Source organism: Globicephala melas, chromosome 3 (genome assembly GCF_963455315.2).
Source record: "Globicephala melas chromosome 3, mGloMel1.2, whole genome shotgun sequence".
In the NCBI taxonomy this organism is placed as follows: domain Eukaryota; kingdom Metazoa; phylum Chordata; class Mammalia; order Artiodactyla; family Delphinidae; genus Globicephala; species Globicephala melas.
Window position 1 is genome coordinate 154,444,482 of NC_083316.1, and position 23,020 is coordinate 154,467,501.

Below are 23,020 nucleotides of genomic sequence, written 5' to 3' on the forward strand. Positions count from 1 at the left end.
CCTGTCAAGTGAACTTGTCGGGGCTCTGTGGTGCTCAGGGATGACTCTGTTTGTGGTCACTCAGCTCAGTAGAACCCTGCAAGGCCCAGTTCCAGCCATAGCTTCCCCTCTGAACTGGGAGGACAGGCTGTGGCCTACACACCAGGAGGAGGAATGGCTTTCCAAGAGGAAGGAGGGGTGTGGATGGCACATGGCGAGGACCCGTGGATCCACCAAATGAGGCAGAGAGCAGGGGAGGCAAGGGCATCCATAGACAGACCGCTCCAGAAGGTGATGTTCTGGAAGGGTTAGAACAGTAGCTGACAGAGACACAGGGGAGAAGACAAATGACTCCATGGAATTGCTGTCACTTGCTAGTGGCCAGTTCCCCCCAAGAGATGGCTGGTGCTACTTTTGGAAAAGTGGAAAAATCAATATGCAAAACATCTGCTGTGATGCTGAACTGTGAAGGAGCCCTTAGTAGCTAGGATGGAGGGACGTAAATCCAATGGGATTTGGTTCTAATTCCTATGAGGGGTCAGTGGTTGGGGTCCAGCCCCCTCCCCATCAAGCTTCCAGGGTTGCCCTTGTCTTCCCCAGGGAGCTGGGAGGGGAAAGAGTGCCCAAGCAGGCTGGGTGAGATGCCCTGGAAGTGGCAGACCCCGTTTTGGCAGTGTCACCATTACACCATCATCAGACCAGGCCTCACCATGTGGCCTCTCTCCCTGCAGGGGAGGCTGGTGCCCAACTGAATCTCATGGGTTCATTACCAAAAGGAAGAATGGAAGAAAGGATACAGTTCTCTTGGAGCTAAAATACCTCCAGGAGTAGGAATCTTACCAGATGCCAGCATTTTGGGGGAATTCCTGTGGCAAGAGAGTGTGTGTGTGCACATGCATGTGTATCAGAGCAAGGTTGAGTCTGGGGCGAATGTGAGCTGATGCAGATGCATACTGTCTTGTCCTCTATCAAAATCTAGATCCTTCTGTTTTTCGAGCAACTTCTTTTTTTCTCTCTATTCTTGATTGTCACTTCTGCAACCTTGACAGACACCTGACAGTCTTGGTGCCGGAGGTTGCAAGAATGACAAGGCTGAGTGACAGACCTGGTCCCCATCACACACACGCAGGTGCCTGCCACATGCTGCAGCCTGTGGCTTCCACTGAAGGAGCCAGTGGGGATGGCAAACTGGGCACCTCACACATAGGACCAGGATGCACACTTGCTTGCCTGTGAGACCCCAACACTGAGAGTGTCAGTATCTCTAGTGCTTTAAAATTCAAAGTAACAGAGGATATCTGTCAAGCCTCTTGATTCTGATAAATGTTTAACTTTTAGTTTCCATTTCTAGTGACTACTTCATCAAAAACCAAACAGCAGGGAATTCCCTGGTGGTCCAGTGGTGAGGACTTGGTGCTTTCACTGCCAGGGCCCAGGTTCAACCCCTGGTCAGGGAACTAAGATGCCACAATCCGTGTGGTGTAGCTTAAAAAAAAACCAAAAAAGTAAAAAACCAAACAACAAAGGAACAGGGCATAGAGGAAGGAGGAGGTAGGGCAGGCATCTTATAATTCACCAAGATCTGAGAACTAGTGATTTGATTTGATGACCAAAGAACTGCCAGGTTCCAGGCCTCTGTGGAGCCACCTGAGGTTCGAGAATAGAGTCCTCCCATGAGCCTCCCTCCTGGCCACGTTAGGCTGACAGTCACAGAGTTCAAGAGCAGAGTGGATTTCAGGTGAGAGCCAGGGTCTGGGTGTCAGCCCCTCCGTGGAACACCAGTCTGGACAGACACGGGCAGGCTCCTGATTGAATGCCCTTCATCTCAGTGTGCTTCAGAGACTTCTTTAATATTTACCAAGTGGGGAGAAGAAACTGATTCTTATTAATAAAAATTACATGTAAAACCAGATATACTTACCACTGGCAGCAGGAAAATCAAAGTCCTGGAAAAAACTCAGCAAAACATAGCCCACGTTCTGTACCTTGTCCTCTTGTCAATTTTCTTTTGCAGTTTTTCAGACAGATTATTCCTGGCATGCATACTAAAATGCTTGAAAATCAGGCAATAAAAGGAACCCTGCTTTCTTTGTGGAGGGCCCCTCACCAGGCAGTACTCTGGCCAATGGCCTTGAGGGGTGATCAGCCGCTGGGCTCAGGTGGTCATCCATTGCTCCTGGGACAGTCAGTGCTGGTCTTGAGGTGGCCTCAGGGTGACCGAATGCTGGTCTGGGGTGGTCATCCACTGGTCTCGAGTGGTGACCTTCTGCTCTTGGGGCAGGTGCCATCCATGTTCATCAATGTGACCCCCAGTTATGTTCCACAGTACCTGTCAGAGACGGGCTGTTGCTGGTGAGGGGTATAACTTCTCCATGAGAGAACCGTCAATTTGAAGTCTCTGGTTGCACGAGGAAACCTGAGTAAACTGGTGCCATACTTCCGATTTATCTCAGGGCACTTCATTGCCCTTCAGATGGGCCCTTGGGAGGTTCCCTGCCAGGCATCTTGACCAACTTGGGCCCTGGCTTCCTGACAACAGCAAGGTAGAGGTCAGCATCAAAGAGATCCAGTGCCCGTTCGTCAGCCCAGCAGCCTTTCATCATAAGGCCGGTCAAGGAGAAGAACCCGACTCCTGTGTACGGGGAGACTCCAAATTGTCCTGGGGTCTCTCAGGCCAGAGAGGACTGCTCCTCACCAGATTGGCTTCTGGGTCATTGTCACGCTGGGTCCCTCCAGAACAACCCCAGGATGCTGGGCCTGTGGCATAGATGGCTCTAAGCCTGGGGTACAAGTGTCCCTCCAGAAGAGGGGGCTGCCCTGCTGGACCCTGATGCCCCAGTGCCCTGCCTTAATTGTCAGGATAGGCCTGGTCTCCACCCAGGAGATACTCATTCCATTTGGGGCAGGCCTTCCCGCCCCTCAGTCTCAGTTTTCTCCTTTGGAAAGCAAGCAGGTGGATGACATCACTTGGGTTGCAGAGTACTTCTTACGTGTGCCGTGGTTCTGAGTGCCTCCCAGGCTGCATATGCTCCTGCAGCAACCACATGAGGGGAGGGAGAACCGCCCCCCTTTACAGGCGAGTAATTGGAGGCCCAGGAGCTTTGGCACCTGGGCCGAGGCAACCTGGCCAGACAGAAATGGTGCCGGGAACTCAGAACACCAGACTCCCAAACCGTTCACCTGCTGCCACCCTGCCACATGTCCTTGAATGGGTTCCATTAATTAGAGGGGTTTGAGACACCAGTCTTCCCCCAAACCACAAACATGGGAAATGTCAATGGCTGCGTAGAGAAATGTTTGCTATTGTAAACACTTTTTTTTTTTAACATCTTTATTGGAGTATAATTGCTTTACAATGGTGTGTTAGTTTCTGCTTTATAACAAAGTGAATCAGTTATACATATACATATGTTCCCATATCTCTTGCATCTCCCTCCCTCCCACCCTCCCTATCCCACCCCTTCAGGTGGTCACAAAGCACCGAGCTGATATCCCTGTGCTATGCGGCTGCTTCCCACTAGCTATCTGCCTTACGTTTGTTAGTGTATATATGTCCATGCCTAACCATGTGCCAGTAGAAGGGGATGGCCCACAGTATACTCACCCTGCCATCTGTCTCTCTCTCAGAGAACACGTCCTGCAGTTTTGGGGTCATTTATTTACTCATCTTGCAAACATTTGCTCACCCTCTCCAGGCCTGGAAGGGCCCTGGGACCCAGGGATGAGTCAGAGTGTGGGGGCTTGCAGGGTTCCCATGGGTCCTTCCTCTCCTGTATCTTCCCACAGTCTGGTGACCTTGGTGTCCCAATCTTGGCCCTCATCGCTCTGGCTCCTGCCCTTCCTCTTTGTCCTGGACCCCTTCCCCAGAAGTCCAAGATGCCTTAAACCTGTGTCCCCAGGGGTCTGCAGCTCTTGCGCCTCATTCTGTGCTGTTCAGTGAATGGCCACCCACTTCATCCCACTACCCACTGGGACCATGTATTAATTTCCTGCAGCTGTTGGAAATTACTGAAAACAATAGAAACTTTCTCTCTCACAGGTCTGGAGGCCAAAGTAGTTGCTGGCAGGGCTGTATTCCCTCTGGATGCTCAAGGGGAGAACCCTAAAGGGGACCTCTGGCCACTGCCAGCTAAGCGGATGGACAACAGGAAATGCCGGCCTTTCTGATGTTTTGAGAGAATCTGGAAATCTGCTCATTTACGTGGAACCCTCTGATTCTTAAGTCGGAGCAACTAATTCAAGCTTTTAAAACCCCCTGAGTGAAATCACTAAGTTGATGTCTTAGGGGACCCCAGCCTCCATCCCCCAACAAAGATGATTAATTAAACAGCTATCCATGAACAAAAACAACTCTAGGAGAGCTCAGGAGTCCACTTAAGAAACTTCAGTAACACAGTGGAACAAAAAACTTGAGAATAACTACACAAGAAGAGAGGGAAGATAGCTTCATTCTGCCTGCATCATCCTGTCATCCCCAGCAAGAAAGAGTTTCCCTCACTGGGAAAGGGAGAGTGGGGTGAGCGACCCGTTTCCCTAGCCTCTTTGGGCACCGCACAAAGGACCCACTTTGGTTTCACCCCACCCAGAGACCAGCAAAGGTGAGATGAATAGGAACAGCTAGGAACAAGGAAGAAGGACAGGGGCTCCCACCAGCCATGTAGTGGGAGCGACCATGGTTCTTTGTGGCCTGCTCTGCAGAGGACCCCAGCAGCTTTCACTACTGAAGAAACCAATGGCCAGCACAGCTGCTGCAAACCTCCTGCAGATTTTAGAGCTGAGGTTTTGCTCTACAGGTTTTTGCATTCACAGACACCAGGCACCTGAGCCCTCTTGCTTCCTCCATCCCCACCCCGTCCTCAACAAGGATCTGCACGGGCAACTGGCCCAGGCCTCTGCAGCTGCATAAGTGCAAAACGCCAGACTAGACCACTATGGTTGACCCCTACCACTGTGCATACACTCAGGACTAGCCTCCAGCTGTGCACATGTATGCCATCAACCTGATTCCCATCACCAGCCTCCACTGCCATGTGTGCCCCCATGGTGAGACCCTGCAGCCCTAAGAGTGCACATCAACAGCCAGGGCTCAGGTAGCTGCTAGTGTGCCCACAGTTGACACTTGTCCTTCCTGCTGGCCCTGACCCTTGTCATGAGTGTGTCTGCAACTGGACACTGCTACTACCCAGGCACCTGCAGCTGGCCCCTGAAGCTGTGTATGTGCATGCCACTGGTTCTGGCCACCACCACTGCATAACCTGGTCCCTAGCTGCTGGACCTGGAGGCCCCACTGAAGACCTCGAGAGTCCTTGCAGCCATTGTGGACTCCCTGCAGCAGTTGTCACCAAGGACTACACAACTGTTGATGTCATGGATCTAGCAGCCTGAGCCAATGAGACATCACCTCTCCTCTGGACCCAAAGCCACCATACTCCCCACACTTGGTGCTCTGCATCACTAGATCCAGTGTGCCCCCCACCCCACTGCAGGTGAAGGTCTTTCTTACTGAAGTCAGTCCATAAAATCTGGAAATGTGCAGAAAGCTATGCAAGGCACAGAGATTTTGAAGAATTGGGGAAACATCACATCATCAAAGGAACACAGTAAATTTCCAGTAACTGACCCACAAGAAATGAGATACATGAATTGCCTGACAAAAAAATCAAAATTATTGTTCTAAAGATGCTCAGAAAGCTACAGGATAACACAGATAAACAGGAAAACAATACAAGAACAAAATGAAAATTTCAACAAAGAAATATAAAACATAAAAAGAACCAAACAAAATTTTGGAGCTGAAGAATTCAATGGCTGAAGAATTCAATAGAGAGCATCAACACCAGCTGGACCAAGCAGAAGAGAAAATCAGTGAACTAGAAGACAGATCATTTGAAATTATCTAATCAGTGGAGCAGGAAGAAAAAAGAATAAAAAGGAATGAGGAAACCTATGGGGCTCATTAAGAGAAACAATCTATGCATTATTGAAGCCCAAGAAGGAAAATAGGGGGAGAAAGTGGCAGAGGGTTTATTTAAAGAAACAGTAGCTGAGAACTTCCCAAACCTTGGAGAGAGATTTAGACATCTAAGTTCATGAAGCTACTAGGTCACCCCAAAATGATCTTCTCCAAGACACATTATAATAAACTATCTAAAAGCAAAGACAAAGAGATCATTTTAAAAGCAGCAAGAGAAAAAATTTCTGTCATACAAGAGAATCCCAATAAGGCCATGAGTGGATTTCTCAGCAGAAACCTTGCAGGCCAGGAGAGAGTAGAATGATATATTCAAAGTGCTGAAAGGAAAAAACTACCAACAAAGAATGCTTTACTTGGCAAAGTGTCTTTCAGAAATGAAGGCAAGATAAAGACTTTCCCACACAAACAAAAAGAGAGGTTATTACTACTAGATCTACCTTATGAGATATGCTGAAAGGAGTTCTTTAAGCTGAAGCAAAATGACACTAATTAGTAATATGAAAACACGTGAATATATATAACACACTGGTAAAGGTAGGTATATAGTCAACTTCAGAATACTCTAATTCTGTAATATGGTGGTGTGTTAACTACTTAACTCTAGTATACAGGTTAAAGAACCAAAGTATTACAAATAGCTATAGCTACGATGATTTGTTAATGGATACACAATATAAAAATATGTAAATTGTAATGTCAAAAACATAAAATGTGGAGGTGAGGAATAAAAGTTCAGGGTTTTTGCATGCAGTTGAAATTAAATTGTTATTGACTTAAAATAAACTGTTATATCTCTAAGATGTTTCAAATAAGCCTCAGAGTAACCAAAAACCTTTATACACACAAGATAAAAATACACACAAGATACAGAGAAGGGAATCAAAGTACACCACTACAGAAAGTCATCAATTCACAAAGGAAGACAGCAAGAGAGGAAGAAAGGAATTTAAAAAAGTCCAAAAATAATTAACAAGATGGCTTTGGTAAGTCCTTACTTATCAATAATTACTTTAAATGTAAGTGGGTTAAATTCTCCAATCAAAAGATACAGAGTGGCTGAATAGATTAAAACAAACAAACAAACAAAACAAAACAAAAACCAAGACCCAACTATATGCTGCCAACAAGAGATTCACTTCAGCTTTAAGGACACACATAAGCTCAAAGTGAAGGGCTGGAAAAAAATATTCCATGCAAAGGGAAACCAAAAGAGAGCAGGGGTAAGCTATACTTACATAAGACAAAACAGACTAAGTCAAAAAACTGTAACGAGAAACAAAGTAGGTCATTATATAATGATAAAGTGGTAATTCATCATGAGAATATAACAATTGTAAATATATATGCACCCAACATCAAAGCACCTAAATATATTAATCAAATAGTAATAGATCTGAAAGGAGAAATAGACAACAATACAATAACAGTAGGAGACTTCAGTGCCCCACTTTCAGCAATGGATAGATCATCCAGACAGAAAATCAATAAGAAAACATCGGACTTGAGCTATACTGTAGGCCAAATGGCCCTAACAGATATTTAACAGAACATTCCACCCAACAGTAGCAGGATACACAGTTTTCTCAAGCCTGCATGCAACAATTTCCAGGATAGGTCATATATTATTAGGTCAAAAAACGAGTCTTAGCAAATTTAAAAGACTGACATCATACCAAGTAACTATTCTGACTACAATGGTATGAAACTAGAAATCAGTAACAGGAGGAAAACTGGAAAAATCACAATACATAGAAATTAATACACTCCTGAACAACCACTGGGTCAAAGAAGAAATCAAAAGGGAATAAAGAAAATATCTTGAAACAAACAAAAATGGAAACACAGCATACCAAAACTTATGTGACACAGCAAAAGCAGTTCTGAGAGGAAAGTTTATAGCAATAAATGCCTACAATAAAAAAGAAAGATCTCAAATAAACAACCTAACTTTATATCTCAAGGAACTAGGAAAAGATGAACAAACTAATCCCAAAGTTAGCAGAAGGAAGGAAGTAACAAAGATCAAAGTAGCAATAAGTGAAATAGAAAATAGAAAAACAGTGAAAAATATAAACAAAACTAAGATTTGGTTTTTTTGAAAAAATAAAATTGACAAACGTTTAGCTAGACTTACCAAGAAAAAGAGAAGACTCATAATAAATGAAAGAGGAGACATTACAACTGATATTACAGAAATATAAAGGATCATAAGAGACTACTATGAATACGTATACACCAACAAGTTGACCAACCTAGAAGAAATGGATAAATTGCTAGAATCATACAACTTACCAAGACTGAATCATGAAGAAATAGATAATCTGAACAGACCAATAATGAGTAAGGAGATTGAATCAGTAATCAAAAATCTCCAAACAAAGAAAAGCCCAAGACTACATGATGTCATGGGTAAATTCTACCAAACATTTACTGAAGAATTAATGTCAACCCTCCTCAAACTCTTCCAAAAATTTAAAGAGGAGGGAACACTCCTAAACTCATTTTTATGAGGCCAGCATTATCCTAATACCAAAGCCAGGTAAGGACACTATAAGAAAAGAAAACTACAGGCGAATATCCCTGATGAATATAGATGAAAAAATTCTTGACAAAATATTAGCAAACCGAATTCAACAGTACATTTAAAAGATTATACACCATGATCAAGTGGGATTCATCCCTGGGATGCAAGTTTGGTTCAACATATGCAAATCAATAGATGTGATATACCACCTTAATAGAATGAAAAATAAAATTTATATGAACGTTTCAATAGGTGCAGAAAAAGCACTTGACGAAATTCAACATCTTTCATGATAAAAACTCTAAACAAATTAAGTATAGAAGGAACATACCTCAACATAATAAAGACCATATGTGACAGCCCATAGCTAATATCATACTCAGTGGTGAATAGTTGAAAGCTTTCTCTCTAAGATCATGAATAAGACAAGGGTGCCCATTCTCACCTCTCCTATTCAAAATAGTACTGGAACTTGCTTTCTTGCCAGAGCAAGGAAAAGAAATAAAAGACATCCAAATAGGAAAAGAAGTAGTAAACTTACCCTGTTTCCTTATGACATGATCTTGTATGTAGAAAATTCTAAAGACTCCACCAAAAAAACTGTTAGAACTAATTAACAAATTCAGTAAAGTTTTAGGATACAGAATCAACATACAAAAGTCAGTTGCATTTCTATACACTAATAGTGAAGTATCTGAAAAAGAAATAAAGGAAACAGTTCCATTTACAATAGCATCTAATATAGTAAAATACTTAGGGATAAATTTACCCAAAGAAGTGAAAGATCTGTGCACTGAACACTATAAGATACTGACTAAAGATATTGAAGAAGACACAAATAAATGGAAAGATATACTGTGTTCATGGATCAGAAGAGTTAATATTGTTAAAATATCCATAGTGCCCCAAACCATTTATATATTCAATGCAGTCCCCATCAAAATTACAAATTCCAATAGAAAAAAAAATCCTAAAATTTTTATGGAACCACAAAAGACCTCAAATAGCCAAAGCAATCTTGAGACAGAACAAAGTTGGAGGCATCACACTTCCTGATTTCAAACTATATTACAAAGCTATAGTAATCAAAACAGTATGGTCCTGACATAGAAACAGACACATAGACCAAGGGAACAGAATCAAGACCCCAGAAATAATCCTATGCATATACAGTCAACTTATATTTGACAAGGGAGCCAAGAATAATTAATGTGAAAATATGGTCTTTTCAATAAATGGTGCTGGGAAAACTGAATATTCACATGCAAAAGAATGAAATTGGACCCCTGTCCTACATCACTTACAAAAATTAAATGGATTAATTTGGTAATGGGTTAAAGACTTAAACCTAAGACCTGAGACCATAAAACTCTTAGAAGAATACATAGGGGAAAAGCTCCTTGGCATTGGTCTTGCCAATGATTTTTTGGCTATTACACCAAAGCATAAGCAATAAAAGCAAAAATCAACAAGTGGGACTACACCACACTATAAAACTTCTGCATAGCAAAGGAACTATCAACAAGATGAAAAGGAACCTAGAGAATGAGAGAAAATATTTGCAAACCTCTTATTGGATAAGGGATTAATATCCAAAATATAGAAGGAACTCATACAACTCAAAAGCCATATATATATCAATTTAAAGTGGGCAAAAGACCCAAACAAACATTTTTCCAAAGAAGACATACAAATGGGCAGTAAGTATGTAAAAAGGTGCTCAATATTACTAATCATCAGGGAAACACAAGTTAAAACCACAATGAGATATCATGCCACATCTGTTAGAATAGTTATCAAAAAGACAAGAGATAACAAGTGTTGGTGAGGATGTGGAGAAAGGAAACCCTTGTGCACTGTTGATGGGAATGAAAATTGGTTTAGTCACTATGGAAACCAATATGGAAGTTCCTCAAAAAATTAAAAATAGAACTACCATGTGACTAACAATCCCACTTCTGGCAGTGTGCCCAAAGAAAATGAAAACAGGATACTGAAGAGATATCTGTACTCCCATGTTTATTACACCATTATTCACAATGGACATGGAAACAATCCAAATGTCTATCTGTGGATGACAAATTGATAAAGAAATGTGGTACATATGTACAATGGAATATTATTCAGCCTTTATAAAGAAGGAGATCCTGCCATTTGCAACAAAATGGCTGAAACTGGAGGATATTATACTAAGTGAAATAAACTAGACACAGAAAGACAAATACTGCAAGATCTCACTTACGTGTAGAATCTAGAATGGTCAAACTCATAGAAGTAGAGTGTCAGATGGTGATTGCCAGGGGCTGGAGGGAGGAGGAAATGGGAGGTGATTGTCAGACAGCACAGAATTTCAGTTATGCAAGATAAGTAAGTTCTGGAGATCTTTTATATAGCACAGTGCCTATAACAATATTCTATCAAAAATATCATATACTTAAATTTTGCTAAGATGGTTGATATTACATGTAGTGTTCTTACCACAAAAAAATGATAACAATAAAAAGGGTGGGAGGATACTGTGAGAGGTGATGGATATGTTTATGGCCTTCATGGTGGTGATGGTTTCATGAATGTATACCATTCCCAAACTCACTGAGTTGTATATATTAACTATGTACATCTTTTTACATGTCAGTCATGCCTCAAAAAAGTGGTTTTAAAAAACCCCTAAACCCCGAGTGGGTCATAAGTGTGTGATCTAAAGGAAATACATCTGCAGGTTGACACAGTGGGGACTCCTAGTGTAAGACTATTGGTTTATGGATAATGGACCAAAAAATCAAAAGTGTGGGAGCTGGATGGGGCAGTGATGGCAGGATGGCCTCAAGGGGAGGGCAGGGCCATGTACCTGCAGTAGGGGCATGGCATTTGGGGGTCTGAGCCAAGCACTGAAGGGAGAATTAGAGTTTACCGGATGGCCAAGGCTGGGGGCAGGAGCAGGGCCTCCCAAGCTGAGGGCTTTGTGGGTTCAGGAGCCTGAAGGCCAGGCAGTGTGCACTCTATTGGACGGACAGGACTGTTTCAACGACTGGTGTGAGGTGTGAGCTGGGGGCAAAGAGGACAGTGGCAGGCTGAGAGCCTTGGATGCCGGAGTACAGAGTAGCCTGAATCCTGATGGGGACAAGGGTTCATCGAGGGCTTTGCAGCATGGAAGAGCCATAGCCAGTTTTGGGGGAGGCTTCGGTTGCTGTAGAGTCTGGGCTGGTGACTGTTGCGGATACAAGGATAGACAGCGGGGACTGTGGCCAGCTGCAGTGGCGCGTGCTCCATCCGTAGTGTCCACTGCTGTGTGCCATGCACTGTGGCCAGAGCCTGCATTTTCCAAGGAAAGATGGAATCCCATTTTTGAAACATGAAATCTCATCATTTTGAGTGTTGGGTTCAGAACTTTGAAAACACTCTTTGGGTCCAACTGAACATATCTGTGGCAGATTCAGTCCTGACAGTTTTGGCCTTTGTCTTGGACTTTGGGCTCCTGGGGGTGAAGGTGGGGGATAACCCAGGCAAGAACCCCTTCCTCAGACAGGGTTCATCACCCCCAAATGGCTCTGGCCTTGGTGGCTGGAAATGGAGCTTCTGGAATGATGGGGCCTCTAGGCCCACCTGTTTGTGCCCTTCAGCCTGGGGTTCAAGCCTTGCACCTAGCTGGGGTGCTGGGCAGTGTTCACTGGGCCCTGCTCAGCCAGGTTGGAGGTTCTGCTCTCTGCAGCCCTCCTCACTGCTTCTCTTCCTTGGTCTGCTGTGCGCTGGGAATTTGAACTGTCTCATCTTTGCCCTGCAGGCTGGCCTGATCCGTATGGAGGAGGAGGAGTTCTTTATCGAGCCCCTGGAGAAGGGTCTGGCGGCAAATGAGACTGAGCAGGGCCGTGTGCATGTGGTGTATCGCCGGCCGCCCACCTCCAGACTCCCTCCTCTGGGGGGGCCACAGGCCCTGGACACAGGTAAGGCTGCTGCAGGTGGGAGGGTTGCATGGTGGATCCTGAATGTCCCCCCTGGGGAACCCAGGTGCCCTTTCTATAGCTCTGGTCCCAGGCCAAGGCTGAGACCCGCCCTTGCTGACCACATAGCACAGTGGGCATGCTGGGATGCTGGGTCAGGGACCTCTGCTTTGGGTGTATGTGGGCCATAAGCTTGTAGGTCTGAGGCCTCCACAGCAGGCGGTAAAGGCTGCCTGAGGGTCTTACCTTTGGCTGTCTAGGGCTGGCAAGTGTCAGGGAAGAGGCAAGACCCAGACCAGGCCTGTACCCTGGCCTGAGTCTCACGCCTGTGTCTCTGAGCCTATGCCTCTGAAGAAGATGTCTGCTGCCCCCTTGCCCCCATCCCTAGCCTCTTTCCCCTGCCTCTGTGCTGTGCTTTCCCTGCAGTGGTGATCACACCTCCCTGGCTGCTCACAGAGAAAGGCCCTGAGTGCTTCTTTGGCCCCGATTGGACCCTGCTCCCTCTGGGAGACAGCTCAGATGCCAGGAGAGGAGGGAAGTGCTCCACAAAGACCCCAGAAGTGCTCCCAGCAGCCTCAGCAACCTATGCACAGACTCATATGGTTTTATCTTTTTCAGCTTAGAATCAAAGTGCACTCTGGGCCCAGGAGCGTGGAAGGAGCTACTGGGCAGGCGGTGCAGCCTCTCAGAGCCCTCCAGGAGGACACACCTACCCTCAGCCCAAACCTCCCCAGCATTCTCAGGATCTCAGGTCCCGGGCTTCAGTGAGGCCAGGTTGGGGTCTGGCTGTGGTCCTGGCAGTGCCCAGGCTCTGTGCTTGGCTCTTGCAGGGTGGGCTTAGCCTTCAGTTTTGGGTTCTAGATCCTGGCTGTGCTGGCCCATCACCAGGGCAGGTGGCAGCAGACAGGGCATTGAGGCCTGGGTCTTGAGTCAGGCTCATCTGCATGTTTACTGTGAGCCCCGGAGGCCCTACTGGGCCAGCCCAGCTATGCTGTGATTAGCCGAGACACCCCCATTGCCCCAAGTAGCCTTGGCTCATTTAATTTAGGTCTCTCTGAGTTCCCAGGTGGCAGATCAATTGGGTGCGGCCTGGCAAGGCACCATTCTAATTTCAAGGAATGGTATCAGATACTTTTGCAAAGGAATTGTCCCATCAGGAATCCCAGTGCTCTCCAGAGCCGATCAATACTTCCAGCTGCCCCTTCTTCCCAGATGATGAATCGTAGGTCTCCTGCCAACAGTGGAGGGGGCACCCCAGGCGCTGCCCATCTGGCCTTCCCCAGCTTCAGCCCCTCCTACCTCTTTCCCACCCTTGGGCTTCTTTCTCTGCATGGGGAGGAATGGAGAGTAATCCCATTGGGTGAGGGCAGGAGTGGAAATGGGGCAAGGGAAGTGCCCCAGACCAGGGATCAGGGCCCTGGTGTTGCTCCTCGCTGGCTGTCTGCCCTTGGGCAAGTTTGGGCCTCCGGCCTCTGCCTTCTCATCTGTCCTGTGGGATTAGGAATGCCTGTGTCTCACAGAGCTGAGGACCTGGCCACTTTGGGCTTGATCTCTACCGGAAGATTCAGGGGGTTCCCTGGGGGCCCACTTAGGCTGGGTGTGGTGGAGCCTGCACAGTGAGGCTGCCAGGTGCCCTGGGCCAGGATGCCAATCCCAAATTCAATGTGGTACCTATCTCCTGAACATGGCAGCCCTCCTTCATGGCCTGACGGGCCTTGCCTTATTTCCTGGGCTTCTGTTGGCCTTTGGCATCTTCTCTTGAATCCTTCCCCCAACCTCATCTGGCTATCTCTCGTGAGAGCTTGGAACTCAGAACACAGGAAAGGAATTTCAAACTCAGAATAAGCCCAGAAACCATTGACCTTAGAAGAGGGAAGGCCAATTGCATGGGTCTGGGGCTGAGGCTGCACTGAAATGGGGTGGGATGAGCTCTAGACCTCAGCCCGGGGCTGTGGGTGTGTAGGCTGAAGGCTGTGGGCCGAGGGCAGTAGGTCTCGGCCACAGGCCCAGAGTCTGGCGCCAGACCCCCTTTCCTTGACCTCCCTTCCCAGTGTCAGCGTGACCCTGTGTGGGTGACTTTTCCACAGAAAGCACATTTCTCCCTGCATGTGCTTGATTGTTTCCACTGGGCCCAGGGCTGAGGCCCACTCACTGACTGGAGGCGGTCCAGACATATTTTATGCTGGAGCTGGTCTGAGGGCCCGCGGTGACCCCCAACAGTCTTGCTCTCCGTCAGCCCAGGCCTTGTCAGGGCCTGCGGTGGCAGCTGGGAGATATGTAAAAGGAGTGTCCTTGGCTAAGCATGTTTGCTCCGTGCTCTTTCCTGCAAGAGGACATGGCCTACTGGGCACAGAACACCAGGACCTCCAATGCAAAGGCTCTCAGGATGTGTGTGTGAGTGTGTGTGTATAAGGCTAGGAGACCCTTTCTTCTGGTGAATTCTGATGGAACCCTGATATGTCAATGTGGCTCTGGCCAAAGAAGGCAGGAGGTACTGACTGGAAGTTTCCTCCTGCCCCCGCAGGGCAACTTCTGGAAGCAGGTTTGAAATACCCTGGCCATTTATCAATGGACAATGGATATAATGGGTCCTCGGAGGAAGGGGAAGGGGAAACACCTGTTCTGGGCCTCCTGGTCTGGGAGATTAGCATCTGGCTGGGTGTGGGTGTGCGAGTTGGGGTGGGGGTGCCTGCGGAGGGTGGTGAGGGTATGGGTGAGGGGGCCTGTGGGATGGGGTGTTTGTGGGAGCGTGTGTTGTACACAGCTCTTCCAGAGCATTGAGACACGCTGCCATTGCCCTGTTTTCCCTGAGCAGCCAACAGGCTTCCTGGGGTGGTCTCAGGGGCTTCCGGACCCTCAGAGCATCATTGTCACTAACGGTCTCCATCATCTTAGTTCAGCTACTGGGTTGCAGACTGCCCAGGGAAAGGATGGAAAATGATGCTTTTAGCGTGTCTTCCAGAACTCAGGCCACGGTTAGAGGTTGCACTGGGTAGCTTAGCCCACAGCAGTGTCCCCCTCAGGCCCTGGAGGAGGGTACCAGGGTGGGCAAGGGACTGAAGGAGACCAGGATGACTTTTTTTCCCTCACTGGACTCACAGGTGTTGCAGAAGTGTCTCTGCTTCGCTCTGCTGGGCCTGGGAGCCTGGCTGGGCCAGAAGGGCAGGGCTCCAAGGCCAGGGTGCCAGTGTGGCCTTTTGGGGAGAGGAGGTTCAGGCATCTCCAGGCCTCTGCTGGACTGGACCTTTCCCCAGCACCCTGAGTCCCTTTCTCAGCCTTCCCCAGAGCCAGCCCTGTGCCCAGGGCCGTATGTTGGGAGGTGTGCTGTGTAACATTGGTCTCTCTAGCGTTTGCACTTGTGTGCATGCATGTGTGTTTGCTTTTGTATACAAGCATGGAGAGAGCCTCACTCCCAGTTCTAGGCCACTGCCTGAGCACCACCCTGGCTGCCATCTGTTAACACTGTCTGGGGTTGTTGAGGGGGAGCCAGGGCCAGTGGGTACAGGATAAGGAGCTCAGCCCTGCTCACAGCTTGCACTGGGTGATCCTGGCATGTCATGCCCCTCTGAGTCCCAGGCTGCTATGACACATTACCACCAACTGGGTGGCTTAAAACAACAGCACTTCATTCTCTCATAGTTTGGGAGGGCAGAAGTCTGAAGTCAGTCAGTGTCACTGGGCTGAAATCAAGGTGTCAGCCGGGCTGGTTCCCTCTGGAGGCTCTAAGGCGAATCTGTTCGTTGCCTCTCCCAGCTTCTGGTGGCTGCTGGCATTCCTTGGCTTGTGGCTGCACCACTCCAATCTCTGCCTTTGTGGTCACATCACCTCCTCCTCTTCTGTGTGATGTCAATCTCCCTCTGCCTCCCTCTTATAAAGGATGCGGGTAATGGCATTGGGATTCACCCTGATAATCAGAATGATCTCCACCTCTCAAGATCCATAATCTAATCACATCTACAAAGTCCTTTTTTGCCATGTAGGATAACATTCACAGGTCCTAGTGATTAGAATCTGGTATGTTTGGGGGCCACCATTCAGCTTATACAGGAAGCAAATTAGCCTCCCTTTCAAGGCTGGCTATGCAATGAATGGGGTACACACCCATGGAGGAGAAACACTGTAAGTACCCTTCACTCCTTCTCAGGGTGCAGTGCTCAGGCACAGCCCAGGCAGACCCCTTGCCCCTCTTCTGCCTCTGCTGGACCCTAGTGCCATCTCAGCCAGACTGTGAGGCCTGGTGTGCTATGGTTGGTCTGACCCTAAGACCTAGTGCGCGGAGATGTGGCCTTGCTGGTCACACCAAGGAGGACTGAACTTGGGACTCTGGGAAAGTCCCCACTGTGTGGGAAAGACCCCTGGGTCACATACTGGGCATGTGGTCTCTCTGTCAGGCACATTTGCAAGAAGTTCTGCCATCCCAAGACAAGGGCTGCAAACTCAAGAGACCTGCAGTGCCCGGCAGGCAATGCCAATGAGGACAATGGCAGAGGGTAAGAAAAAGAATTACACCCACTCTTGGCCTGGCATTAATTTTCCTGCTTTTCATATAAACACGGACACAGAGAGAATGTCTCTGCTAAAATGGAAACGGCAGCGTGAGTGCAGTGGCACATGGCATTTGGCCCTGGCCTCACTGTGGGCACAGCACAGATGACAGACTTTGTCCACAGGGGCAGCCCCTCCTGAGCTCCCCTGACCAAGACCTGGTGGGACTGTGGGCCTGGGGCAGCCAATCCTCTCACTGTCAAGAGAATCCAGACATCAGAACTTTTATTTGAACCCTCCTGATTTTAAATTGTTGCTTCAAATTTCTGAAAAGCACCACATGGGCCAAATAAAACATGACCCCCATTGGCAACATGTGCTTTATGAGAGGCAGAGGTAGACGTGTCCTTTACCCTCCTCCACAGGCCTACTGAAGTCCCTGGGCATAGCCTTGGGACCAAGGAAGGGCTGTGAGCTCCTGCTAGGCAGGTGGTACCCCGTCCCGTGAGCTGCTGCTGGGCTGCAGTGTCTCCCACCCTGCCTTGCACTTGGCCCTGGGCTGAAGGAAGAGAAGCCAGACAGCTCAGTGTCTGTGACCTTGGCTGCCTCCTTCTCGGAAACAGCCAGTGCCAAGCCTTTGCCCGCTGCTGTCAGGCTGCGGCGTCCTCCCTGGCGGGCAGAGGAGACATGCTGCCCTCGGGAGCGCTCTGCCCTGCTGCTGCCAAGGAAAGCCTGTGAGGAGGGAAGGGCAGGGTGCCAGTGCTGCGTGGCTTCTCCACGTGGCCAAGCGTGGCCAGCCCGCGCAGTCTCCACCCGGCGGCCTGTAGCCCTTCCTCCCCTCCTGACCTGCTCGTGTCTCTGCCCCGTCCCATTGCCTTGAGCCACATAGTTTTCTGGGCTGCTGAGGAACCAGGAGTGAAGCTCATGTAGGCCCTCAGGGCAGGAGCCAGAGGGCTGGAGCTGATGCTGGGAGCTCAAAGAGGCTGTGTGGTGTCCTGCAGGCAGCCCCAGCAGGGAAGGGGCCTGACAGATAGTGCTGTATTTCAGCCAGCCTGCTGTGGTCCAGACTGGAGGCAGGGAGGCCAGAGTGATGGTGCAGGGAGAGTGCAGCCCTGTCAGGACAGGCCATGGGTGGGAAGTGGGCAAGGCTCCACTTGGTGGTAGTAGGTTGCCAGGCATACCTTGGTGATGCAGTGGGTATGAGTCATAAGGGAGAGGGCCCAGTCAAGGGTGAGGCCTGGTGGGGGGTGAGGGGTGGATAATGGGGCAGGTGATGTGGAGGGGTCACTAACGTGCTGGAAGCCAGATTGGGGAGGCTTTCTGTGCTATAGCGGTTTATGTCGTAGTGTCCTGTTGCCACTGTAACAAGTTACCATAAACTCAGTGGCTTAAAAAAACACAGATTTATTCTCTTATAGTTCTGGAGGTTAGAAGTCCAAAATGGATCTTAAGGGGCTAAAATCAAGGTGTCAGCAATGCTGGTTCCCTCCGGAGGCTCGAGAGGGGAATCTGTTCCTTGCCTCTCCCAGCTTCTGGTGGCTGCCGGCATTCCTTGGCTTGTGGCTGCATCACTCTAACCTCTGCTCTGTGGTCACAGTGTCTTCTCATCTATAGTAAGTTTCTCTCCGTTTCCCTTTTTTTTATTTTTTAAATTTTTATTTGTATTTTTTTACATCTTTATTGGAGTATAATTGCTTTACAATGGTGTTTTAGTTTCTGCTTTATAACAAAGTGAATCAGTTATACATATACATATATTCCCATATCTCTTCCATCTTGTGTCTCCCTCCCTCCCACCCTCCCTATCCCACCCCTCCAGGCGGTCACAAAGCACTGAGCTGATCTCCTTGTGCTATGCAGCTGCTTCCTGCTGGCTATCTATTTTATGTTTGGTAGTGTATATATGTCCATGCCACTCTCTCACTTTGTCACAGCTTACCCTTCCCCCTCCCCACATCCTCAAGTCCATTCTCCAGTAGGTCTGTGTCTTTATTACTGTCTTACCCCTAGATTCTTCATGACATTTTTTTTCTCTTAAATTCCATATATATGTGTTAGCATACGGTATTTGTCTTTCTCTTTCTGACTTACTTCACTCTGTATCACAGACTCTAGGTCCATCCACCTCATTACAAATAGCTCAATTTCATTTCTTTTTATGGCTGAGTAATATTCCATTGTATATATGTGCCACATCTTCTTTATCCATTCATCTGATGATGGACACTTAGGTTGTTTCCATCTCCGGGCTATTGTAAATAGAGCTGCAATGAACATTTTGGTACATAACTCTTTTTGAATTATGGTTTTCTCAGGGTATATGCCCAGTAGTGGGATTGCTGAGTCATATGGTAGTTCTATTTGTAGTTTTTTAAGGAACCTCCATACTGTTCTCCATAGTGCCTGTACCAATTCACATTCCCACCAGCAGTGCAAGAGTGTTCCCTTTTCTCCACACACTCTCCAGCAGTTAATGTTTCTAGATTTTTTGATGATGGCCATTCTGACTGGTGTGAGATGATATCTCATTGTAGTTTTCATTTGTATTTCTCTAATGATTAATGATGTTGAGCATTCTTTCATGTGTTTGTTGGCAGTCTGTATATCTTCTTTGGAGAAATGTCTATTTAGGTCTTCTGCCCATTTTTGGATTGGGCTGTTTGTTTTTTTGTTATTGAGCTGCATGAGCTGCTTGTAAATTTTGGAGATTGATCCTTTGTCAGTTGCTTCATTTGCAAATATTTTCTCCCATTCTGAGGGTTGTCTTTTTGTCTTGTTTATGGTTTCCTTTGCTGTGCAAAAGCTTTGCAGTTTCATTAGGTCCCATTTGTTTATTTTGGTTTTTATTTCCATTTCTCTAGGAGGTGGGTCAAAAAGGATCTTGCTGTGATTTATGTCATAGAGTGTTTTGCCTATGTTTTCCTCTAAGAGTTTGATAGTTTCTGGCCTTACATTTAGGTCTTTAATCCATTTTGAGCTTATTTTTGTGTATGGTGTTAGGGGGTGATCTAATCTCATACTTCTACATGTACCTGTCCAGTTTTCCCAGCACCACTTATTGAAGAGGCTGTCCTTTCTCCACTGTACATTCCTGCCTCCTTTATCAAAGATAAGGTGACCATATGTGCATGGGTTTATCTCTGGGCTTTCTATCCTGCTCCATTGATCTATATTTCTGTTTTTGTGCCAATACCATACTGTCTTGATTACTGTAGCTTTGTAGTATAGTCTGAAGTCAGGGAGCCTGATTCCTCCAGCTCCGTTTTTCATTCTCAATATTGCTTTGGCTATTCGGAGTCTTTAGTGTTTCCATACAAATTGTGAAATTTTTTGTTCTAGTTCTGTGGAAAACGCCAGTGGTAGTTTGATAGGGATTGCATTGAATCTGTAGATTGCTTTGGGTAGTAGAGTCACTCTCACAATGTGGATTCTTCCAATCCAAGAACATGGTATATCTCTCCATCTATTTGTATCATCTTTAATTTCTTTCATCAGTGTCTTATAATTTTCTGCATACAGGTCTTTTGTCTCCTTAGGTAGGTTTATTCCTAGATATTTTATTCTTTTGTTGCAGTGGTAAATGGGAGTGTTTTCTTGATTTCACTTTCAGATTTTTCATCATTAGTGTATAGGAATGCCAGAGATTTCTGTGCATTACTTTTGTATCCTGCTACTTTACCAAATTCATTGATTAGCTCTAGTAGTTTTCTGGTAGCACCTTTAGGATTCTCTATGTATAGTATCATGTCATCTGCAAACAGTGACAGCATTAATTCTTCTTTTCTGATTTGGATTCTTTTTATTTCCTTTTCTTCTCTGATTGCTGTGGCTAAAACTTCCAAAACTATGTTGAATAAGAGTGGTGAGAGTGGGCAACCTTGTATTGTTCTTGATCTTAGTGGAAATGCTTTCAGTTTTTCACCATGGAGGACGATGTTGGCTGTGGGTTTGTCATATATGGCCCTTATTATGTTGAGGAAAGTTCCCTCTATGCCTACTTTCTGGAGGGTTTTTATCATAAATGGTGTTGAATTTTGTCAAAAGCTTTCTCTGCATCTATTGAGATGACCATATGGTTTTTCTCCTTCAATTTGTTAATATGGTGTATCACATTTTTTGATTTGCGTATATTGAAGAATCCTTGCATTCCTGGAATAAACTCCACTTGATCATGGTGTTTGATCCTTTTAATGTGCTGTTGGACTCTGTTTGCTAGTATTTTGTTGAGGATTTTTGCATCTATGTTCATCAGTGATATTGGCCTGTGGTTTTCTTTCTTTGTGACATCCTTGTCTGGTTTTGGTATCAGGGTGATGGTGGCCTCGTAGAATGAGTTTGGGAGTGTTCCTCCGTCTGCTATATTTTGGAAGAGTTTAAGATAGGTGTTAGCTCTTCTCTCAATGTTGGATAGAATTTGCCTGTGAAGCCATCTGGTCCTGAGTTTTGTTTGTTGGAAGACTTTTAATCACAGTTTCAATTTCAGTGCTTGTGATTGGTCTGTTCATATTTTCTATTTCTTCCTGATTCAGTCTTGACAGGTTGTGCATTTCTAAGAATTTGTCCATTTCTTCCAGGTTGTCCATTTTATTGGCATAGAGTTGCTTGTAGTAATCTCTCATGATCTTTTGTATTTCTTCAGTGTCAGTTGTTACTTCTCCGTTTTCATTTCTAATTCTATTGATTTGAGTCTTCTCCCTTTCTCTCATGTAGAGTCTGGCTAATGGTTTATCAATTTTGTTTATCTTCTCAAAGGACCAGCTTTTAGTTTTATTGATCTTTGCTATCCTTTCCTTCATTTCTTTCTCATTTATTTCTGATCTGATCTTTATGATTTCCTTCCTTCTGCTAACTTTGGGGGTTTTTTGTTCTTCTTTCTCTAATTACTTTAGGTGCAAGGTTAGGTTGTTTATTCGAGATGTTTCCTGTTTCTTAAGGTAGGACTGTATTGCTATAAACTTCCCTCTCAGAACTTCTTTTGCTGCATCCCATAGGTTTTGGGTCATCGTGTCTCCATTGTCATTTGTTTCTAGGTATATTCTGATTTCCTCTTTGATTTCTTCAGTGATCACTTCGTTATTAAGTAGTGTATTGTTTAGCCCCCATGTGTTTGTATTTTTTACAGATCTTTTCCTATAATTGATATCTAGTCTCATAGTGTTGTGGTTGGAAAAGATACTTGATACAATTTCAATTTTCTTAAATTTACCAAGGCTTGATTTGTGACCCAAGGTATGATCTATCCTGGAGAATGTTCCATGAGCACTTGAGAAAAATGTGAATTCTGTTGTTTTTGGATGGAGTGTCCTATAAATGTCAATTAAGTCCATCTTGTTTAATGTATCATTTAAAGCTTGTGTTTCTGTATTTATTTTCATTTTGGATGATCTGTCCATTGGTGAAAGTGGGGTGTTAAAGTCCCCTACTATGAATGTGTTACTGTCGATTTACCCTTTTATGGCTGTTAGTATTTGCCTTATGTATTGAGGTGCTCCTATGTTAGGTGCATAAATATTTACAATTGTTGTATCTTCTTCTTGGATCAATCCCTTGATCATTATGTAGTGTCCTTCTTTGTCTCTTCTAATAGTCTTTATTTTAAAATCTATTTTGTCTGTTATGAGAATTGCTACTCCAGCTTTCTTTTGGTTTCCATTTGCATGGAATATCTTTTTCCATCCCCTAACTTTCAGTCTCTAGGTCTGAAGTGGATCTCTTGTAGACAGCATATATACGGGTCTTGTTTTTGTATCCATTCAGCCAGTCTGTGTCTTTTGGTGGGAGCATTTAATCCATTTACATTTAAGGTAATTATCAATATGTATGTTCCTATTCCCATTTTCTTAATTGTTTTGGGTTTGTTATTGTAGGTCTTTTCCTTCTCTTGTGTTTCTTGCCTAGAGAAGTTCCTTTAGCATTTGTTGTAAAGCTGGTTCGGTGGTGCTGAACTCTCTCAGCTTTTCCTTGTCTGTAAAGGTTTTAATTTCTCCATCAAATTTGAATGAGATCCTTGCTGGGTAGAGTAATCTTTGTTGTAGGTTTTTCTCCTTCATCACTTTACATATGTCCTGCCAGTCCCTTCTGGCTTGCAGAGTTTCTGCTGAAGGATAAGCTGTTAACCTT

At 45.8% G+C, this 23,020-nt stretch overlaps 1 protein-coding gene across 1 annotated transcript in view; it reads left to right on the plus strand.

The window, feature by feature from the left end:
* The window catches only part of ADAMTS2 (ADAM metallopeptidase with thrombospondin type 1 motif 2), a 247,111-nt gene that overhangs the window by 70,847 nt on the left and 153,244 nt on the right, over positions 1 to 23,020 (plus strand). The window contains exon 3 of the mRNA XM_030844679.3: positions 12,259 to 12,418. Coding sequence (XP_030700539.1) covers positions 12,259 to 12,418 — 160 coding nt within the window. The remainder of the gene's footprint in view (positions 1 to 12,258; positions 12,419 to 23,020) is intronic.